We start from the raw sequence: 20,077 nt of genomic DNA, 5'->3' as shown, positions 1-20,077 counted from the left end.
TGCTCTTGCGAGCGGCAGAGGCAGCGGTGGAGGAATAAGCGGCCCGAAAGGAGCCCTTTCGGGCTGCTCCTTCCTCCGCCGCTGCCGCCGCCACCTGGTTTGTGGTGTGGTGAACCGACTTATACTTGAGTATATACGGTAATTAAAATGGCCTGGCCTGTGGTGGGTTGCAACAGCAGCACTACCACCATAGGCAAATATGGTTAAAAAACATTAAGAAAGGCATCTCCAAATGCAGGATTGAGTTAGAGGTGGGTCCCAGGTTTGAAACGGTTGAAGACTATGGATTTAGAAGATATAGCACTATTGTGGCTAGGTGCTGCCATGCCATGAAATGTGGCCTGTTTACGTAATTGCTACACCAGGGGAACACCCGGCCACTGATCCGTGTTGCAGATTTGCGCCTGCTAATTTATATGCATAGATGCCCTTCGGCAAAGTAAGAGGGTGGTTGGCTGGGGTCTCGCAACCTGCTTGTGACCTTCTTGGAAGCTCCTGGCCGGCCAAGATCAATGACAGCTTGCTGGACTAGGTAGACCTTAGTTCTGATCCAGCAAGGGGTGATCTTGACCTCCAATTCTTAAGGCCCCATTAACAGGGTTGAAAATGTGTTATCAGCACCTGCTGAAACCCCAGAAAAAGGGGCGCATGTGGGAATCGGCAGGAATCCCGTAAGTCAGGGGATGGGGCGTTGGGCAAGGGACATTCTCATCGCCACCCGGAGATGCGTAGAACTGAAACAGGGACCTCCTTCTGCATGCAAAGCAGATGTTCTGCTGTTGCATCTCTGGCCTTGCCCCAAGTTTTCTTAATGCAGGGCTGCCATACGTCTGGGTTTCCCCCGATGCATCTGGGCATCGGACTTCAAAATGGCGTCCAGGCGTTGTTGTTGTTTTTCCCCCTGAATTGGCAAAAGGTCTGGGAAAACCCAAACATACGGCAAGTAGGGTGATTTTTTTAATAAAATAAATGCTTTAAAAATCCCCCCAAAGCCTAAAAACTTAAATTAAACTTTAAAAACCCACAACCTAGTTAATGGGAGTTGCTAGCAATGTCAGTAGTTCAATCTTTGAGCAGGGAATGGAGGCATCTTGCCTCTATTGCACAGGAGTATTAAGGCACCGTAGGGCGAGAACCTCATATAATCAGAGAATTGTAGAGTTGGAAGGGACCCCAGGGGCCACTGCTAACAATGCCCTGTCATTTTGCCTCTTGCAGCCACGCTACTGGCAGAGTTGTTCGCCTTTGTTTAATTCACATCCAGCCTCCTTTCAGAATAAGATTATTTCCAAGGCATCCTACAACGCAGGCAATAAAAACAAATTCAAAAGACTTGGCATGAAATAATTTCAAAACAGAGCAGCTGGCAGAGAGGCAAATAAGACTTAATTGTTTCTTTAAAAAAAGTCTGGCAGAACAAAAAAAACAGTTTTAATAGCATGTCTGAAGACAGCATGAGAGGTATCTTTTGAACTGTGAAAATACATTGTCAGGCGATTATGTATTTTAACATGTTATTAACTGAAAGAACAGGCATTGTCTTGCGCTTTTAAATTAGCAGAGGGCAGACGGTGTAAGAATAAGTGAATATGGCAAGAACCTTCAAGTAAAGATGTAAAAGAGGTGATCCTTGGTTATGAGCGCTGGGGTTTTGCAAGGTCATCTGTCGTTATCTGTGAAGTGCTGCTGCTTTCTGGTCCTCCTGTAGCCTTCAAACTGTCCAGCGAAGTCAGATAGGTTTTCAGGTTCCAAAGTCCTTCCAGACCTTTTGGGCTACAACTCCCATCAGCTCCTGCCAGCACTGCCCAAAAGATATGCAGGGCACCCATCTGGGAAAGGCTATGGCATTGTAATGTGGTAACCAAGGGATCGAGCGATGAACCAGGAAGTCCCGAGTTCAAGTCCTGCTGCTGATCAAAACTTGCTTGACGGCCCTTGGCAAGACCGTCTCTTCTAGGCTTGTCCTAAAAACGCAGGAGGATGAAATGGTAGAAATAACTAGTAGAAATAATGGTAGTTGGTCTTTTGCAACGAGTGTTTACAAAGCTGGCAGATGAGCTGAAGAGCTTACCTTCTTGGCAGGTGAAGACTGAGCAGGCAAGCCATTTTGCTCCTTGTATAGAAATCCAACACTGCTTTATAAGCAGCCATCTAGATAGAAAATGCAGATAATAATAATAATAATAATAATAATAATAATAATAATAATAATTTATTATTTATACCCCGCCCATCTGGCTGGGTTTCCCCAGCCACTCTGGGCAGCTTCCAACAAAGTATTAAAATACAGTAGTCTGTTAAACATTAAAAGCTTCCCTAAACAGGGCTGCCTTCAGATGTCGTCTAAAAGTCTGATAGTAGTTTTTCTCTTTGACATCTGGTGGGAGGGCGTTCCACAGGGCGGGTGCCACTACCGAGAAGGCCCTCTGCCTGGTTCCCTGTAACTTGGCTTCTTGCAGCGAGGGAACCACCAGGAGGCCCTCGGCGCTAGACCTCAGTGTCCGGGCAGAACAATGGGGGTGGAGATGCTCCTTCAGGTATACTGGACCTGTGTTGCTAGGCCAGGCGAGCCGCCTGCTATCCCACAGTAGCCAAATGGACGAACGCAGAAAGTTGCCTTATACCGATTCAGACCATTGGGCTACCTAGCCCAGTAATATCATAATAATAATTTTATTATTTGTACCCCGTTCATCTGACTGGGTTGCCCCAGCCACTCTGGATGGCTTCCAACAAATACAAAAGCATAATAAAACATCAAACATTAGAGCGTTCCCTATACAGGGCTGCCTACAGATGTCTCCTACAAGTCATGTTTGTCTGTTGGACATCTGATGGAAGAGCGTTCGTTCCACAGGGAGGGTGCCACTACCGAGAAGGCCCTCTGCCCGGTTCCCTGTAGCTTCACATCTTGCTGTGAGGGAACCTCCAGAAGGCCCCCAGAGCTGGACCTCAGTGTCTGGGCTGAACAGCAGGGGTGGAGAGGCTCCTTCAGGTCATTTAGGGCTTTAAAGGTCAGCACCAATGCTATGATTTCTTTAAGCCACGTCCGCTACTTGCCTTCACAGTGTATCCCCCACTGAGGCCCATCAGGGCACTGATCCTGTATTACAAGGCCTCCTAATCAAATGCAAGCAAGTTTGCGTTGAGATAGATGAAGGACAAAGATGGGAACAAACGCCATCGGATAACTGGAGGTTTTTATCACCTTCCAAGCAGCCTTGAGCTGGAAGATTTCACACAATGGGCTCTTGATAGTTGAATGAGTCAATGACTTTTAAGCCATCCTCCTACCTCATTAGTCTTTGTCCCTTCAAGACTTGCTTAGGGGAGGGCTGGTCTGCGTTCCTTCAGCAAAGTAAGCGGATTAAGGACCTGAGGTTTGAATTCAGATTGACACCTGACTTTCCCACAAAGGCGATGATGCCAATTTTCCTCCCGTTTCTTACATTATAATCCCACCTGAGAAGCTCAAGGTGACTTGTGTGGAACTGGTCCCATTTCATCGCCATGACAACCGTGCGAGGCAGACTCTTTCTGGCCCCCAAGTCACCCACTTAACCCTGGGCCCCGTCTAACGCTTTGTTGCACTCCCTCTTGAAGATCAGTTCCTGGGTCATCTTATATGCATGCTTAAATAGATAACCACAAGCGGTTAAAAAAACATATCCCTGGAATGGCGTTTCCTCTTCCGGAAAGGACATCTAGAGGAAAAATTAAAGGAGTTACAAGTCAATCTGAGGCCCAATACAGTGGTACCTCGGGTTACATATGCTTCAGGTTACATACGCTTCAGGTTACAGACTCCCCTAACCCAGAAATAGTACCTCGGGTTAAGAACTTTGCTTCAGGATGAGAACAGAAATCGTGCTCCGGCGGCGTGGCAGCAGCAGGAGGCCCCATTAGCTAAAGTGGTGCTTCAGGTTAAGAACAGTTTCAGGTTAAGAACGGACCTCCGGAACGAATTAAGTACTTAACCCGAGGTACCACTGTAACAGGATTATTACTGGTGCTACACTGTTAGGGATAATGAGTCAGAGAGTTGCTTTCTTACAGAAGATTGGGTTCAAGCCCCACGTGGGGCAAAAGATTCGCGCATTGCAGAGGGTTGGACTAGATGATGATGATGATGATGATAATAATAATAATAATAATAGTAATAATAATAATAATAAATTTATTATTTATACCCCACCCATCTGGCTGGGTCTCCCCAGCCACCCTGGGCAGCTTCCAACAAAGTATTAAAATATTTTGACCCTAGGGATCCCTTCCAACTATATGACAAAAGCCTCCTGACCTGCGTAAGATGTTCTGCCGTGATTTTTCGCATGCAATCAACTCCCTTTTGGTGTAGATTCATAACAGGGTGAGAGAGGATAGAAGAAAAGCGAATGTCGAATTCTTTCTTCAGTGAGCTGACGGGCGTAAAAAAAGAAAGAAAGAAAGAAAGAAAGAAAGTGAAAGCTCTTGGAGACGGACGTTTCTTTATGTACTGTATTTTTCGCTCTATAGGACGCACTTTTCCCCCTCCAAAAATGAAGGGGAAATGTGTGTGCGTCCTATGGAGCGAATGCAGGCTCCTTGGCATCAGCGATAGCAACGCAAACCCTCCAAAGCGCAGAGGGAGCGCTCCCTCCATGCTCCGGAGGCTTCGCGTTGCTTTCGCTGAAGCCTGGAGAGTGAGAGGGGTCGGTGCGCACCGACCCCTCTCGCTCTCCAGGCTTCAGGGATAGCCACCTGAAGCCTTCGGAGCGCAGCGCGAGTTCCTGCTGCGCTCCGCAGGCTTCGGGTTCCTTTTGCTGAAGCCGGGAGAGCAAGACTCTCCTGGCTTCAGCAGAGAGGGAGAGCTGCGTGGCACCCCTTCAGCCAAGCGGGAGGAGAAATGGAAGGGGCTCCGTTTCTCCTGTCGCTTTGCTGAAGGGGCGCTGAGCAGAGAGGGGGAGATTTTTTTTTCTTGTTCTCCCCCTCTAAAACAAGGTGCGTCCTATAGAGCAAAAAATACGGTACCACTGACCCTTTCACATAAGATGTGAGTGTGGCATGGGCCTAGTAATTTTTAAAAATACATATATTTATAACGACAGCTATACAGAAACAATAGCAGCAAGCAACAAAACCGGCAGGACGTGAAATCTGCATCCTAGCAGGACAGCTGAAATGAAAACCAGCAGCCCAAGTTCACAGAGTGCCCTCTGCTGGTCAAATGGCTCTCTTGCTTGACCCAAAGAGAAGCCCGCGGTTTTTCTCAAGCCTCTGGATGTGACAAACCCCCTTGGCTGGTGAACCCAACAGAAGTTTTTTTCTTGGTTATCTGCAGGTTCCGCCTTTCTTATTAAACAGACCAACCCCAACGAGGGCGCAGAGTAGTAGGAATTTATCCTATGCAAGTATCGAGGAACTGAGCGATAACGGCTCACGCAAGAGTGTGACCGAAAGTGCTGTGTGGGGTGCAGAGTGCCACTTCCTTTGTTTGTGTGACCAGTGTGTGTGTGTGGCCGCCCCACCCCCAGCTTCTGGGAGTGATGCTGATGCTGGGCCCCTTACCTGGTGTCTCACCTGGGTGACCTGTGGGAGGTGTTAGGTTTCCCACCATCCTGGCTGGAACTGAGGTCGACTTGCATGGCTAAAGGAAGTGAAGGAGTGGGGGAGACGTTGGGAAGGGCTGAGTTGGACCCATTTATCTTTGCGCTTTTTTGAGACTTGCATTACCTTTTAAAATAAATCAAACACTGCCTTGAGACGTAAAAACCATCTTTTATATATAGTGGTACCTCTGGTTGCGAACGGGATCCATTCTGGAGGCCCATTCGCAACATGAAAAGAGCGCAACCCGCAGTGGTGCCTCTGTGCATGCGCGGGTTGTGATTCGCCGCTTCTGCACATGCGTGTGACATCATTTTGCGCTTCTGCGCATGCGCGAGCGGCGAAACCCAGAAGTAACCCTTTCCGGTACTTCCGGGTTGCTGCGGGATGTAACCTGAAAGAACGTAACATGAAGCGGACATAACATGAGGTATGACTGTATATATAGTTTTTATTAAATTTTCTGTTTTACAATTTAAAATACCGTATTTTTCGCTCTATAGGATGCACCAGATGATAAGACGCACCTAGTTTGGGGGGAAGGAAACGAGGAAAAAAATTCTGAATCCCAGAAGCCAGAACAGCAAGAGGAATCTGGCTTCTGGGATAGCCTCTTGCTGTTCTGGCTTCTGGGACAGCCGATGAAGCCTCTCCCGGGCAGCGGGATGAAGGCTCCCCCTGCCCGGAAGAGGCTGTGCGCGGGTAAGCTGCCCTCTGTCCCTTCCCCCCACTTCCTGCAAGAGCCGCGTGAAGCCTCCCCAGGGCAGTGGGGAGCCTTCGTCCCGCTGCCCTACGGAGGCTTCTCGGGGGCTATCCAAAAGCCAGAACAGCTAGAGGGAGCGCTGCGCAGCCTTCATCCCACTGCCCTCCGGAAGCTTCACAGGCTCAGTGGCAGCCCCTGAACTCCCTCCCTAAAGAGATGCATCTAGGGTGGCTCAGTTGGTTAGAGCATGGTGCTGAGAACGCCAAGGTTGCAGGTTCAATCCCCATATGGGACAGCTGCGTAGTCCTTCATTGCAGGGGGTTGTACTAGATGCCCCTCATGGTCCCAGCTCCGTGATTCTTTGATTTTCGCCTTATGGCATTTGCCATATGCTGGAAAAATGTACCTCTTTACCATGGTATTCCACAGCGAAAGTATTTTGTTTCGTAGGGCCCGCCTCTGGCCGACTGGCTTTACCTGTTTTTATCGTTGCAAACGTTCTGTCGGTGTTGTTTGCACGTTGTTTCTTGTATTGTGCAATCGGCCCTGGGACCTTTATGGTAAGAAATCTCATAAATAAGGCCTTCGGTTTTCCTGGATGGAGAGAGGTGTATGTAGAAATCCGCAAGGTTGTAGTGCGTGCTAGTCCTGCTCCGACCCGCTGATGTCAATGGGCGCTACTTACTCAGGGCCATTAATTTCAGTGGGTCTACTCTGAGTACTGAGCACAGTGCCATTCCACCTGGGGCTGATAGGAGTCGTAATCTAAATTACCTGGAAGGCAACATATTGCCATGCTATGGGTATCTCCCGCTTGGACTACTGTAATGCGCTCTAGGTGGGGATACCTTTGAAGGTGACTTGGAAACTAATCCAGAATGTGGCAGCTAGATTGGTGACTGGGAGCAGTCACCAGGACCATATAATACCCATCCGAAAGGATCTAGATTGGCTCCAAGTACAATTCAAAGTGTTGGTGCTGACTTTTAAAGCCCTAAAGGGAAGCTTTTAATGTTTAATAGACTATTGTATTTTAATATTTTGTTGGAAGCCGCCCAGAGTGGCTGGGGAAGCCCAGCCAGATGGGCGGGGTATAAATAATAAATTATTATAAATTAGTATTATACCTGGAGGAGAGTGTCCATGCCCCCCATTGTTCAGCCTGGACACTGAAGTCCAGTGCCAAGGGACTTCTGGTGGTCCTCTCTCTGCGATAAGTGAAGCTACAGGGAACCAGGCAGAGGGACTTCACGGTGGTGGCGCCCACCCCGTGGAATGCCCTCCTGTCAGATGTCGAGAAGTAACTATACAGTCATACCTCGGGTTACGGACACTTCAGGTTGCGTTTTTCTGGTTACGGATGCTCTGAAACCCAGAAGGACCAGAACGAGTTACTTTCGAGTTTCGGCAGTTGTGCATGCAAGGAAGTGCTAAATCGCGCTTTGCGCATGCACAGAAGTGCTGAATCGCAACCCGCACGGATTACGTTCGCAACCCAGGCGTCCACTGTACAACGTTTGGAAGACACCTGAAGGCAGCCTAAATTTTTAATGTATGGTGTTTTGTTATGTTTTTGTATATGCTGGAATCCGCCCAGAGTGGTTGGGGCAACCTAGTCAGATGGGTGGGGTACAAATAATAAGCCGATATTATTATCATATTGGGGAAGGGTGAATTGGGCAAATTCAAGAAAAGCAGGGATCGGCCATGTTGGTCCATCCAACTCAGTGCTGGCAGTGGCTTTCCTGGATTTTGGGCAAGGAGCCTCTCCCAGCGCTAGCTGGAAATTCCGGAATGAACATGGGACCTTCTGCATGCAAAGCAGAATGGCCTGCCCTGAGCTCTGCTGCTTCTGTCTGTGGCTGCTTACCATGGAACATCCATGCTGAGAGGCCTGTGAATACTGGGTAACCGGCATTGTTGTCATTTCCTGCTTGTACCCTGAGGCAACCAGCTCCACCTGGTACGCAGGCTGAGACCCTCCCTGTCCGCAGTCTGCCTCGCCAGTGTGGTGCATGCTCTAGTTATCTCCCGCTTGGACTACTGCAATGCGCTCTACGTGGGGCTACCTTTGAAGGTGACCAGGAAACTACAACTAATCCAGAATGCAGCAGCTAGACTGGTGAGTGGGAATGGCCGCCGAGACCACATAACACCGGTCCAGAAAGACCTACCCTGGCTCCCAGTACGTTTCCGAGCGCAATTCAAAGTGTTGGTGCTGACCTTTAAAGCCCTAAATGGCCTCGGTCCTGTATACCTGAAGGAGCGTCTCCACCCACATCGTTCTGCCCGGACACTGAGATCCAGCGCCGAGGGCCTTCTGGAGATTCCCTCATTGCGAGAAGTGAGGTTACAGGGAACCAGACAGAGGGCCTTCTCGGTAGTGGCGCCCACCCTGTGGAACACCTCCCTTCAGATGTGAAGGAAATAAGCAGCTATCTTCTCTTTAAAAGACATCTGAAGGCAGCCCTGTTTAGGGAAGTTTTTAATATTTAACGCTGTATTGTTTTTAATACTTGATTGGGAGCCGCCCAGAGTGGCTGGGGAAACTCAGCCAGATGGTCGGGTTTAAATAATAAATTATTATTATTATTGTTGCTGTTGTTGTTATACCAGCCTTGCAGCTGCTGGAAACAGAATGCTAAACCTAGATGGGTCTTTGGTCTCATCCAGCCATGCTCTTTCTTGGTGCTTATGCTCCTTCAGCTCAGAATGAGGCCTGCTGTGTGTTTTTATTTCCTTGAGACGTCCTCCCAGGAGCTCTCGCCCCGGCCCTTTCCCTTTCTCCGCTTCTTCTGCCTGCAGTGGAAATGCTTTGAAAAAACCCGAGACCGGTCACGTCATACCCGTGAAATGCGCAAGGAATTCTTGTAGGTGTGCCATGGGTGAAAGGACTCTGAGATCTTGGCACCCGCCGCTCTGATCCGTTTTGCTCCGTAACTTTTATATAATTGCCCCTCTGTTCTGGTTATGTAATCAAGATTGCATTCAGCACGGAGCAAGCAAGATAAAATAAAAATAAAATCTGCTTCTCACCCAAGCTCTTGTTGCAACCGTGGGAAGAGAGGTGGCTGGAATGTGAGGACGATACTTCGTCCAAACACATTTTTTTCTGGAAAATTAAAGCATGCAGAGGAAGGTTGTGTGCCCTGCTGATGGGGTCAGCGCTGCTGCAGTCCTGCCCAAGAGGGACAAGGACTTTTGTGTGCGTGTCTATTATTATTTTTTAAAGATACAGATTCGCAAAAGAAATAACACGGCATAGCTGAGAGTGAGTTTGCTGGCTGGTCGACTGCAAAAGTATGAGGAGAGGTTAGATAAGTTGCAGGCAAATGCGGAACGGAATGGTGGGAAACGTAATCTGGAATATTTAAAAGTAGCAAGGGGTTAAAGGTAAAGGGACCCCTGACCATTAGGTCCAGTCGTGACTGGCTCTAGGGTTGCGGCGCTCATCTCACTTTATTGGCCGAGGGAGCTGGTGTACAGCTTCCGGGTCATGTGGCCAGCATGATTAAGCCGCTTCTGGCGAACCAGAGCAGCGCACGGAAACGCCGTTTACCTTCCCGCCACAGCGGTACCTATTTATCTTCTTGCACTTTGATGTGCTTTCGAACTGCTAGGTTGGCAGGAGCTGGGACCGAGCAACGGGAGTTCACCCCGTCGCGGGGATTCGAACCGCCAACCTTCTGATCGGCAAGTCCTAGGCTCTGTGGTTTAACCCACAGCGCCACCCGCGTCCCTAGCAAGGGGTTAGGGTCTCTTAAAATACGGATCCGTAACTGAGGCCAAATTAGCTATTTGTGCAGCACTGATTCCCCCTGCCCCAATTGTGAGAAAAGCATTGGTCTGGTTTGCACGCCCCAGTAAACTAAACCATGGTTTACCAGGACTTGCAGGCTCCTGGAGGAGAATTAGCTGTTTTTTTGCTTCTCTTTTTTCACTCCCATGCTGCCCTTGGCTTGTGGTCTGAACTTGGGCTTGCGGTTCAGCTGTCTCCTCACCAGCCATGAGCTCTGTCCAAGTTTGCACAGCGTGCTAAACCTTGGCTTATCTCCGCAAAGTGTGGCAGTCAAAAAGTCTTGGGAGGAGGAAGCAGCTTGTGAGATCCTCTTGAGAAACCTGTTGTTTTCCATGATCCTGTTAAGCCCAAGGATCAGGTCCCTCGAGGCTCCAGAGCTGAATGCAGGACTCATCCTTCCCATAGCCCCATCTCCCACTAGTCCTCTTTCACGCCCTTCTTTAATAAATAATAATAATAATAAACTTTTATTTATACCCCGCCCTTCCCGGTTCAGAAAACCGGGCTCAGGGCGGCTAACAACAAATTTAAAACACTTAATTGATGCAACAACAAAAAACAGCATAAAATACAATATAAAACGTGAATAACAATAAATTCGGAATTCAAAAATTCAAAAAATGCCTTTGCCTAGCTGGAATCTGCCCTTGAATTCCGACTGCAGCTTTTTCTTGCCTGGATCAAACGCAGAGAGGGGTGTGTATAAGTGCAGAATGGTTTGCATAAGTGCAAGATGGTTTGAGCGTAATTACACCGATCTTGGACTGACTGCACTGGCTGCCAATTAGTTTCTGGGCCCAAATCAAAGTTCTGGTTTTGACCCATGAAGCCTTAAACGCCCCATGAGTGCAATACCTCCAGAACTGCCTCTCCCCATATGAACCTACCTGGACCTGAGATCAACCTCTGAGGCCCTTCATGTGAGGTCCAGAGGTTGGCAACATGAGAACAGGCCTTTTCTGTGGTGGCTCCCCGTTTGTGGAATGCTCTCCCCAGGGAAACTCACCTGGCACCTTCACTGTATGTCATTTAGGTGGCAGGCAAACACTTTCCTCTTCAACCCAGGCCTTGGGTTGATCGACATCCATTGCCCTTTTTAATGTGTTGTGGGAGACCTGCGAGTATAGGGTGGTATTCAAATTTAACAAATGATAAATAATGATGGTTTTGTTTTTGTTCTTATTTTTATAACACATTTTGTTGTTTTTGTATTGTAATTCTATGCTGTGAGCTGCCCTGCGATCTATGAAAGAAGGGCGGTATTCATAAAAATATAAGTGTCTGTAGAAGCCAGCCTCCTGTACAAAGCTAAAACTCAAGTTTATTGCCCCACTCACTTTTTAAAATTTAATTTATAATTTTCAGGTTTATACATTTCAATGATTTTGCAGCCATTTTAACATTTCAAAACTTGACTTCCTTCCCCCTCTTTCTGCGGTTCCTTAAATTTATTGCTCCACTCGCTTTTGCCTGTGCCCTGCCTTCCTCCATTGCTGTGTGACCCCTGAAGGTCGCTCAGAAGGGAATATAGGCTGTAAAAGGTTTCCCATCCCTGCGTTTAGCCACATTTTGGCTTATGGTGATGTGCAAACCAGGCCAATGTGCAGTGGGACAGGGCTGGGAGAAACCTTATAGTCTCATCATATCACCTGGTTCCAGCTGCAGTACCACCCCCAACCACACTAAGCGCCGCTCGTTTTCTGGTTGCGCCATTCTGCTTGCCCTCCAGGCACGATGCCTCGGGTGCGAATAATGCTTCCAGCTCTGTGGTATTGGTGCCGCCTAAGTTAGGTGTACATGAATAATCAAAAAGCGTTTTCTGCCTCCCCTCTTTTCTTCCCGCCTCTCTCAGGATTCGTACAGGAAGCAAGTAGTCATAGATGGCGAGACCTGCCTCTTGGACATTCTAGACACAGCCGGCCAAGAGGAGTACAGTGCGATGAGGGACCAGTACATGAGGACGGGCGAAGGCTTTTTATGCGTATTTGCTATAAATAACACAAAATCTTTCGAAGATATTCATCATTATAGGTAAGCTTCGCTCGGGTTGCGGTTCCCAGCTGCTTGCAAGGTCACCTAACTCAGGTTACCCTAGACCAGGGGTCAGCAAACTTTTTCAGAGATGCATTTTAAATAAAAGCACACATTCTACTCATGTAAAAACACACTGATTCCCGCACCAGGCAGGCCCCACAAATAACCCAGAGATGCATTTTAAATAAAAGGGCACATTCTACTCATGTAATCCTGGTTTAGGTCAAATCTGCTTTTAGGGCTTCAACGGTTGAATTGTGCCCAGAAGCAAAATGGAAGCAAAATTCCAGCAAGCATTTTAAGTTATTTTCCCTTTCATTTCATGGTTGAGCTGGTTTTTAACTCTGTCGTATCTTCCCCCTGCCTTATTGTGCACTGCTTAGAGCTGCGGTGTTAAGCCCTCAATACGTTGCTGCAATAAATGAATGTATAAGACGCTCACAACACGAGTGTTTTCATTGCTCCTTGCCAGGGGTCAGCAAACTTTTTCAGCAGGGGGCCGTTCAACTGTCCCTCAGACCTTGTGGGGGCCGGACTATATTTTGAAAAAATAAATAAATGAATTCCTTTGCCCCACAAATAACCCAGAGATGCATTTTAAATAAAAGCACACATTCTACTCATGTAAAAACACGCTGATTCCCGCACCGTCCGCGGGCCGGATTTAGAAGGCGATTGGGCTGGATCTGGCCCTCCGTGCCTTAGTTTGCCTACCCATGCCCTAGATCTGAATGCAGGACTCTCCTGGGTTTTGGGGATCCGCACATCCTCTGCTCACGTCGCAGAAGGTATCACCCTGAGCAGGTAGGGCAGATTATCTTGCTTCGGGCTGCAGGTGAGATAAATGCCCCCCACCCCACTTTAAAACAAACAAACTGAAATCTGCCTGCAAGTAAAATCTAGAGTGCTGGACCAGGAGCCTGGGAGACCTGGGTTCAAATCCTCCCTCAGCCTTGAAGTTCGGTGGGTGATCTTGGGCCAGTCGCTGCCTCTCAGCCTAGCCTACCTCACAGGGTTGTAGCGAGTATAAAATGGAGAGCTTGTGATGGACGGGGCAAGCATGTCCACCACCTTGAGCATCTTGGGAGAAAATAATAATAATAATTAATAATTTTTTATTTATATCCCGCCCTCCCCAGCCGAAGCCGGGCTCAGGGCGGCTAACAACAATAAAATAATACAACATTATAAAATCATTTCATTATAAAATTAATTCAAATCAAATTGATGGCAACCATTGGGCTAGAGTTTTGTGAGGATTACCGAAGGAGGGGGTCAGACTGTGCCTTGGCCAAAGGCCTGGTGGAACAGCTCTGTCTTGCAGGCCCTGTGGAAAGATGTCAAGTCCCGCAGGGCCCTAGTCTCTTGTGACAGAGTGTTCCACCAGATCGGGGCCAGTACTGAAAAGGCCCTGGCCCTAGCTGAGACCAATCTAATCTCCTTGCGACCTGGAACCTCCAAGATGTTGGAGGTGGGGGATATAAATGAAATAAACAAACGTGGATTTGACGTCTGTTCCGATTTAAAATACGTAGAAGTGGTGCTCGTTCTGCTTGTTTTACGCTCCGGAGTCCCTCAACTTCCCAAGCCTTTCTTGCGCATTACGCAGAGTGAGGTTAGCGTGTGGAAGTATGACACCATCTACCTGAAATGTTCCAGTGCAGAATCTCTGCAGGGTCTCCAACTTAAGGATCTCCCTGCAAGTAGTAAGCAAGCGCACCAGCAATGGAGTGATGCAAACTGGTGCAATAGCTTTGTACATGTAGGAAAACCCTGGAGAGCCTCTGCCAGTCAGTGCAAACAGTATTGAGTTGGATGGACCCAGAGGTCTGGCTCCGTGTAAGGCAGTATGTGTGTGTGTGTTTCTTTTGATTTATTTCTGCCTTGTTCTGCATAATATGTACATTGGCTCTAAGCAAATTCTCTCTGGTCCACCCCCCCTTCAGCTGCCTTAAATGCATGCTAATTAGGAGGGTGTTGACTAGAAATGCGACTCGGTTGCGATTTGCGTCAAACGAAAGCCCATAAAGACTTGCCATGTGATTGCAGCAAACGCCCTCTTTAAAACTGCTCAGTTTGAAAGCAGCCTTTTTTGGAGTTATTTTTAATCCTGGCTCCAGTACCCACTGATTTCAGGATCTGTGTGGCGCTGTGAAAAGCCACACGGAGCGATCGTGAGAAGGCAGCTGTGGTTGCGTAACTCGCCCCCTCCCCCAGGTCACCATCCAGGTGCTCAGTTCTCCCCTGGGTTAGTCGCTGTCTCTCGGCAGAGCTCACTCTAGAGGGTCGCCGTGAGAACGAAACAGGGAGGGGGAGAGCCATGGGCGCTTGCCTTGGACGCTTTGCAAGAAGGGCGGCCTGTAAATGTGACGATAGATGAATAAATACATTGTCAACAACCGCCTAGAGATTTTATTACGATCAAGCGTTGTGAAATGAAAGTTTGGGCCACAAGTCCACATGCGTCGGGCTTGTGACGTGACTTCCCCACAGGAACAAGAGAGAGCCCTTCCCAGTTTGTGTGCTTTGCTCTCTACACATGTTGTAAGACTGGCATTGCTCCCTGAAAGCAGCAAACCGTGTTCTCCGCCACTGAGGCGCATCGCACCACTGCATGCCTTCCCTTCTTGCTCTTAGTAAAGGTAAAGGGACCCCTGACCATTAGGTCCAGTTGTGGCCGACTCTGGGGTTGTGGCGCTCATCTCGCTTTATTGGCCGAGGGAGCCGGCGTACAGCTTCCGGGTCATGTTGCCAGCATGACTAAGCCTCTTCTGGTGAACCAGAGCAGCGCACGGAAACGCCGTTTACCTTCCTGCTGGAGCGGTACCTATTTATCTACTTGCACTTTGATGTGCTTTCAAACTGCTAGGTTGGCAGGAGCTGGGACTGAGCAACAGGAGCTCACCCCGTCCCAGGGATTTGAACCGCTGACCTTCTGATCAGCAAGTCCAAGGCTCTGTGGTTTAACCCACAGCGCCACCTGCATCCCATTCTTGCTCTTAGGCCCTTTTAAAATGTGGGGTGTTTGTGTGTGTGGGGGGTGTTTATTGGGTGGTGGTTGTTTTTATTTTGATTATTTACGTTGTGGTTTTATATTTTTATTTTATTTTATTCTGTGAACCGTCCAGTATAGTCGGTATAGAAATTCAATAAATTTGCCTCTCAACCACCTCCAGTCAGGTTAACATCTTGAGCTTCTACACACAACTCTGAACTGAGCTTGTGTCTGCCTCAATCAGTCTACCTAGTCCCTTTCTTTTTGCCTTCACTGTATAATTGTTGAAACACCTGAAACTTCTAAACACATCAAAAATAATAGGTTCTAAGGCAGCGGCTCTCAACCTGTGGGTCCCCAGATGTTGTTGGACTACAACTCCCATCATCCCTGAGCTCTGGCCTTGCTAGCTAAGGGTGATGGGAGTTGTAGTTCAACAACATCTGGGGACCCACAGGTTGAGAAAGGTTGCTCTAAGGACACGTAAAGACTTTTATCTTTATTTGAAGTATAGAAATTCAATAAATGAATAATAATTACACTAAACAACCCTCGGCGTCCCTTCCAGCTCTACGATACTACAATCTCTGCTCGATCACCAAGTTCTGTTGGGCGAATGCTGTTTACTGCCCGCTGTGTAAATAAGGCTGCTTGGTAGCTGTGAGAAATATAGCGTTTAGTGTGGACAGTCCAGCAACGTGGAACGTCCTGCGAATGGGAACCCACCAAGCATCCTTCTATTTTTTTTTGTATCTTTTGAAGCCTTTCTTCAGGCGACGGGCCTTTGCACTTGGATGAATATTGTGACCGGGCAGTTACTTATGACATTTTCTGCACTTAATATATTTTCTCATGTAAACTTGACATTTTATATTTGCTGTATGTAACCGTTTGTGGATGATTTTGTATGTGAGTTAGCAGTGTAGAAATAAAATAAATCAGCCCTGGAGATGGGCTGAATGCAGATGAAAACCTTGGTAGTAAACAAAACAGATGGATTTAAACAACTTGCTTCTTTTTCTTTTTAAAATCTCTCCCTTCAAAGAAGTAACCGTGGCAACTCCACAAATATTACTTTGCTCTAAAGTGATCTCTCACTCTTCTCTTATTCCCCCACCCCGCTCCTCCACAGGGAACAAATAAAAAGAGTGAAAGATTCTGAAGATGTCCCCATGGTGCTAGTAGGAAACAAATGTGACTTGCCTTCGAGAACCGTAGACACAAAACAAGCTCAGGACTTAGCTAGAAGTTACGGAATTCCTTTCATCGAAACCTCTGCGAAAACGAGACAGGTAACATTGTGTGTGTGTGTTGTCTTGTGTGTAAGAACAATCGTCCCCGGTTGAGAACAGAGTTTTCTGTTCGAATAAAGAGCAGGATTCCTAGTACCCGCGAGTCCATGTTCCTGGGAGATCCTGCATCTCTCTCTCTCAATATGGTCTCTCCCCAAGATAGCTGAGATTCAAGAAAGCAGGCAGAGTGACGTTCCATTTTATTTGACTCTTGAGAGCCAGTTTGTATATCTGAGGTCCCACCTGCAGCCTACGCTTAAAGCAGTATCGCACCACTTTAGCCGGTCATGGATTCCCCCAGAGAATCCTGGGAAACTGTAGTTTGTTTCTGGTGCAAGGAACTGTAGCTCTGTCAGGTATAAACTACAGTTCCCAAGAGTCTCTGGGGGAATCCATTATTGGCTAAAGTGGCATGCTGCTGCTTTAAAATTAAAACTTCAAAATCTGTGTGTGTGTTCTATGTGGCTTCCACTTTAAAAAAAATAATAAAGAAAAAACCACCCTGGAGGTTACACGGGATGGTGGTGGTGAACTTCGCACAAATTCCTTATGGGAAATAGACATGATGATGCCTCTGTGTCTGGATTTTACCACCTCAGACTCACATCACCTGAATCCTGAGACCAAGAACAGAATCCAGGGCAAGATTCCATATACAAGCATGCAGTTTAACTTCTCCAAGCATATATCTTTCTTTTATTGCGCTAAATAAGTCCCAGAGCAGCACTTGCCTGGTAGCCTTGTCTTCAAATTCGGAAAGGCATTGGGTTCAGAGGTCTGACTCTGCAACCCTTGTGATCCCTTTAAGATGCTGAAATAATTTGTCTGGCGTGAATTCGTAGGAACATCTGGTGCATTCTAAGTGGCAGGATGTTGCAGCTGAAGCCTTGTCTGAGTTATTTTTAGTCGTTTTCATAACGGCAAGAGTTATCTGAACGTTTCTCTCCAGCTGTAGAGACAGTGGATTGTCAGGGGACAGTAAGTGCCCCGATTAACAGTTTCCCTGAACACGCATAAGAACATGCTGAGTAATACTGGAATTGCAAACTGCCTGTGTGGGATCTCTTAATGTTCATAAGGTATCGAAGGTAAAAATCGAAATAAGGACTAGAGAATAGTAGCAAACGCTGCTTTGTGTCCATTTTTAAATGGTTTTCACATCCTCTCAACTCAGTAATTGCCTGTCCTTAATGCAGAAATCCCTTTCCCCCTGTATTCCTTTTCACCGAAACTAGATGTTCAGAAATCCGCTGTATGTTTGGCATGTGTCCAAGGCTGTGTGTACACACATCACAAAATGCAAAATGCAAGTACAGAACTGGAAGCGTGAGAACAGGCGGCATCTAATCTTCATGGGGGTTTTTTTTGGAAACTGCTGGAGAAGGGAACCCACGGGCGGTGTTTTTACTGAACGGAACAGGGGCTTCTGTGATTCACGCAGCTGCATGCTCGTGATCCAGAGATGAACCTAGCTGGATTTCTTCACATAGCAAGTCCCTCCTTCCTTCTGCACCCCCTTGGTTCCAGGTTGGAATCCAAGAACAGCATGCAGTGTGTCACTTTAGATGCTGCTACTTGCGAGAGAAAACACCTGTAAAAAGCAGGGGAGGGAGGAGAGAAGGATAGCAGTATCTGCTCTGACTTCTGCCAGAGTTTCCAATGTGTGCAGACAATTCTCCTGCCTCCCAAGTGCTTTCCTCCTTCCTTTAGTGGGGAAAGATGAAGGGATGGTTGAGGGCATCTTCCCTTTGCCCAGGAGACCCACTTGCCCAGGAGACCGCATGAGGCTCCAGCTCAGGAAGCCCCTTCTTTGCTTCTTGCCTTCTCCTCTTAGCATCAAATAATTGCAGAATCGGAAGAGACCCAAAGGGACATCTTTGGGTTGCCTTCTTTCCCCTGGGCTTTGGTAAATAAAACTCATACTTGAATACACTTTGAAAGCAAATTATAGTGCTATGGATGTGCACATGACTTCCTGCAGAAAAACAAGAGCACAAGTCACTGCCTCAAGGAGCTTACAATCTAAAATTTGACCTGTGCGCTTCCTTCCTTTGCGCGCATAGCTTTTGAGTCCTGTTGGCAGTGCAGAATACAGCCCTGGATATATTTTGTATGGCTATGGTTACCTAGCCTGTGTGCATCATCTGTTTTTTTTGTTTTTTTTTTTTGTTTTCTAATCGTTGCGAAGTTGCTGGGCTTAAATCTCTGCTTGCTTTTAAAATAAAAAGTTCTGTTGATTTTGCTCTGCATTACAATCGACTTGCTTGCTCTTCTAAGAGCCTGTGATTTCCACTTCACCCTTGATTCATTTCCTTCAGGCCTTTTTAAAGAGCTGCATCAATGTATTATACCCCAAATCATAGTTGGTTGACCCGGTTCTAAATAGGTGAAGTTGCTTTTGCTGTTTGGGACTAAACATATTTACCTGGCATCCTTGGACACCTGCCATGGCCCTGATGGGCACTCGCCAACACTGAAGCCTGCCTTGTGCCCACCCCCTCCTTCTGTGGTTGGCAGGGGGCAACTACAAGCCGCCACTTAAAATTTTCTGCAGTGCTCCTAAGATCACATCCCCACCGTCCATTTCAAGCACACTGTGTTCCACAAAGAATCCTGGGAACTGTGGTTTGCTAAGTGTGCAGGGGATTGTAACCCTGTGAGGGGTAGACTACAGTTCGCCAGATGCTCTGGAGCAAGCCACGACTGCTAAAATGGTATAAAATTCCTTTAAATGTGTGGCGTGAATGATTCTGCTCATATGGCTTAGGACCTATGTCATAAATTAGTTCCTGTACCCTTTGAAAGGCATTTTATCCCATCCCGAACGTGTGGCACACTTAGTGGCAAGGGGCAGGCTAATTACTATAAAAAGGTAAAGGGACCCCTGACCGTTAGGTCCAGCCGCGGACGACTCAGGTTGTAGCGCTCATCTCGCTTTACTGGCTGAGGGAGCCGGCGTACAGCTTCCGGGTCATGTGGCCAGCATGACTAAGCCGCTTCTGGCGAATCAGAGCAGTGCACGGAAACACCATTTACCTTCCCGCCAGAGCGGTAGCTATTTATCTACTTGCACTTTGACGTGCTTTTGAACTGCTAGGTGGGCAGGAGCAGGGACCGAGCAATGGGAGCTCACCCCGTCGCAGGGATTCAAACCGCCGACCTTCTGATCGGCAAGCCCTAGGCTCTGTGGTTTAACCCACAGCACCACCCACGTCCCTGCTAATTACTATGGGTTAGAGTAAAAACCCAAGGAACCTAGTATCTCCATCTCCACTGGTGTTTTCCAAGAACTCAGGATCTAGCCATTTACCCATCATCTCTCCCACTTTCTAGCATTTAGAAATACCTGTACTCTTAAGAGGACATATCATATGCTGGGAATGCTGCCATAAGCACACTGATAACACCATTCCTGAATTTTTCCAATCTGTTCTAAAAAAACATACCAGCGATCTCAGTTACACGGCTGGCTATAACAAACGTCTCTTCTTCTTTGGCGATCACTCGTAGCCGAGTAAGATTGTCTTCCATAAACACGGTTTTAACAATGAGTCCGTAGGTGACTGTGGAGGCCAGTTCTGGATCCACACATCCTTCCACAGTGGGGACTGTGGTTTCCGGGCAGGAGTTGATCACGGTGAGGGTTTGCCAAGCGTGTCTTCCTCTTA

General features: G+C 47.5%; 1 protein-coding gene and 1 long non-coding RNA gene across 11 annotated transcripts in view; one reads left to right on the top strand and one right to left on the bottom strand.

Moving 5' to 3' along the window:
* The window catches only part of LOC310742912 (GTPase KRas), a 79,185-nt gene that overhangs the window by 14,002 nt on the left and 45,106 nt on the right, over positions 1-20,077 (top strand). For all 6 annotated transcript variants that reach the window (XM_083572743.1, XM_083572748.1, XM_083572749.1 and 3 more), the window contains 2 exons: positions 11,941-12,119; positions 16,250-16,409. In XM_083572743.1, the coding sequence (XP_083428869.1) occupies positions 11,941-12,119; positions 16,250-16,409 (339 nt within the window). The remainder of the gene's footprint in view (positions 1-11,940; positions 12,120-16,249; positions 16,410-20,077) is intronic.
* Positions 152-9,414, bottom strand: LOC310743144. 5 transcript variants are annotated; one of them, XR_014538811.1, is made up of 5 exons: positions 8,903-9,414; positions 4,301-4,418; positions 3,295-3,704; positions 2,072-2,151; positions 152-1,964 (listed from the first exon to the last, which is right to left on the bottom strand). It is a non-coding gene; the product is annotated as an uncharacterized lncRNA (long non-coding RNA). The 5 variants fall into 5 exon arrangements; XR_014538812.1 differs by having other exon boundaries at positions 3,450-3,704; XR_014538815.1 differs by having other exon boundaries at positions 8,907-9,414.

This window comes from Podarcis filfolensis (assembly GCF_964270895.1).
Source record: "Podarcis filfolensis genome assembly, chromosome: 10".
NCBI lineage: Eukaryota > Metazoa > Chordata > Lepidosauria > Squamata > Lacertidae > Podarcis > Podarcis filfolensis.
This window is presented reverse-complemented; position numbering and strand designations above follow the sequence as displayed.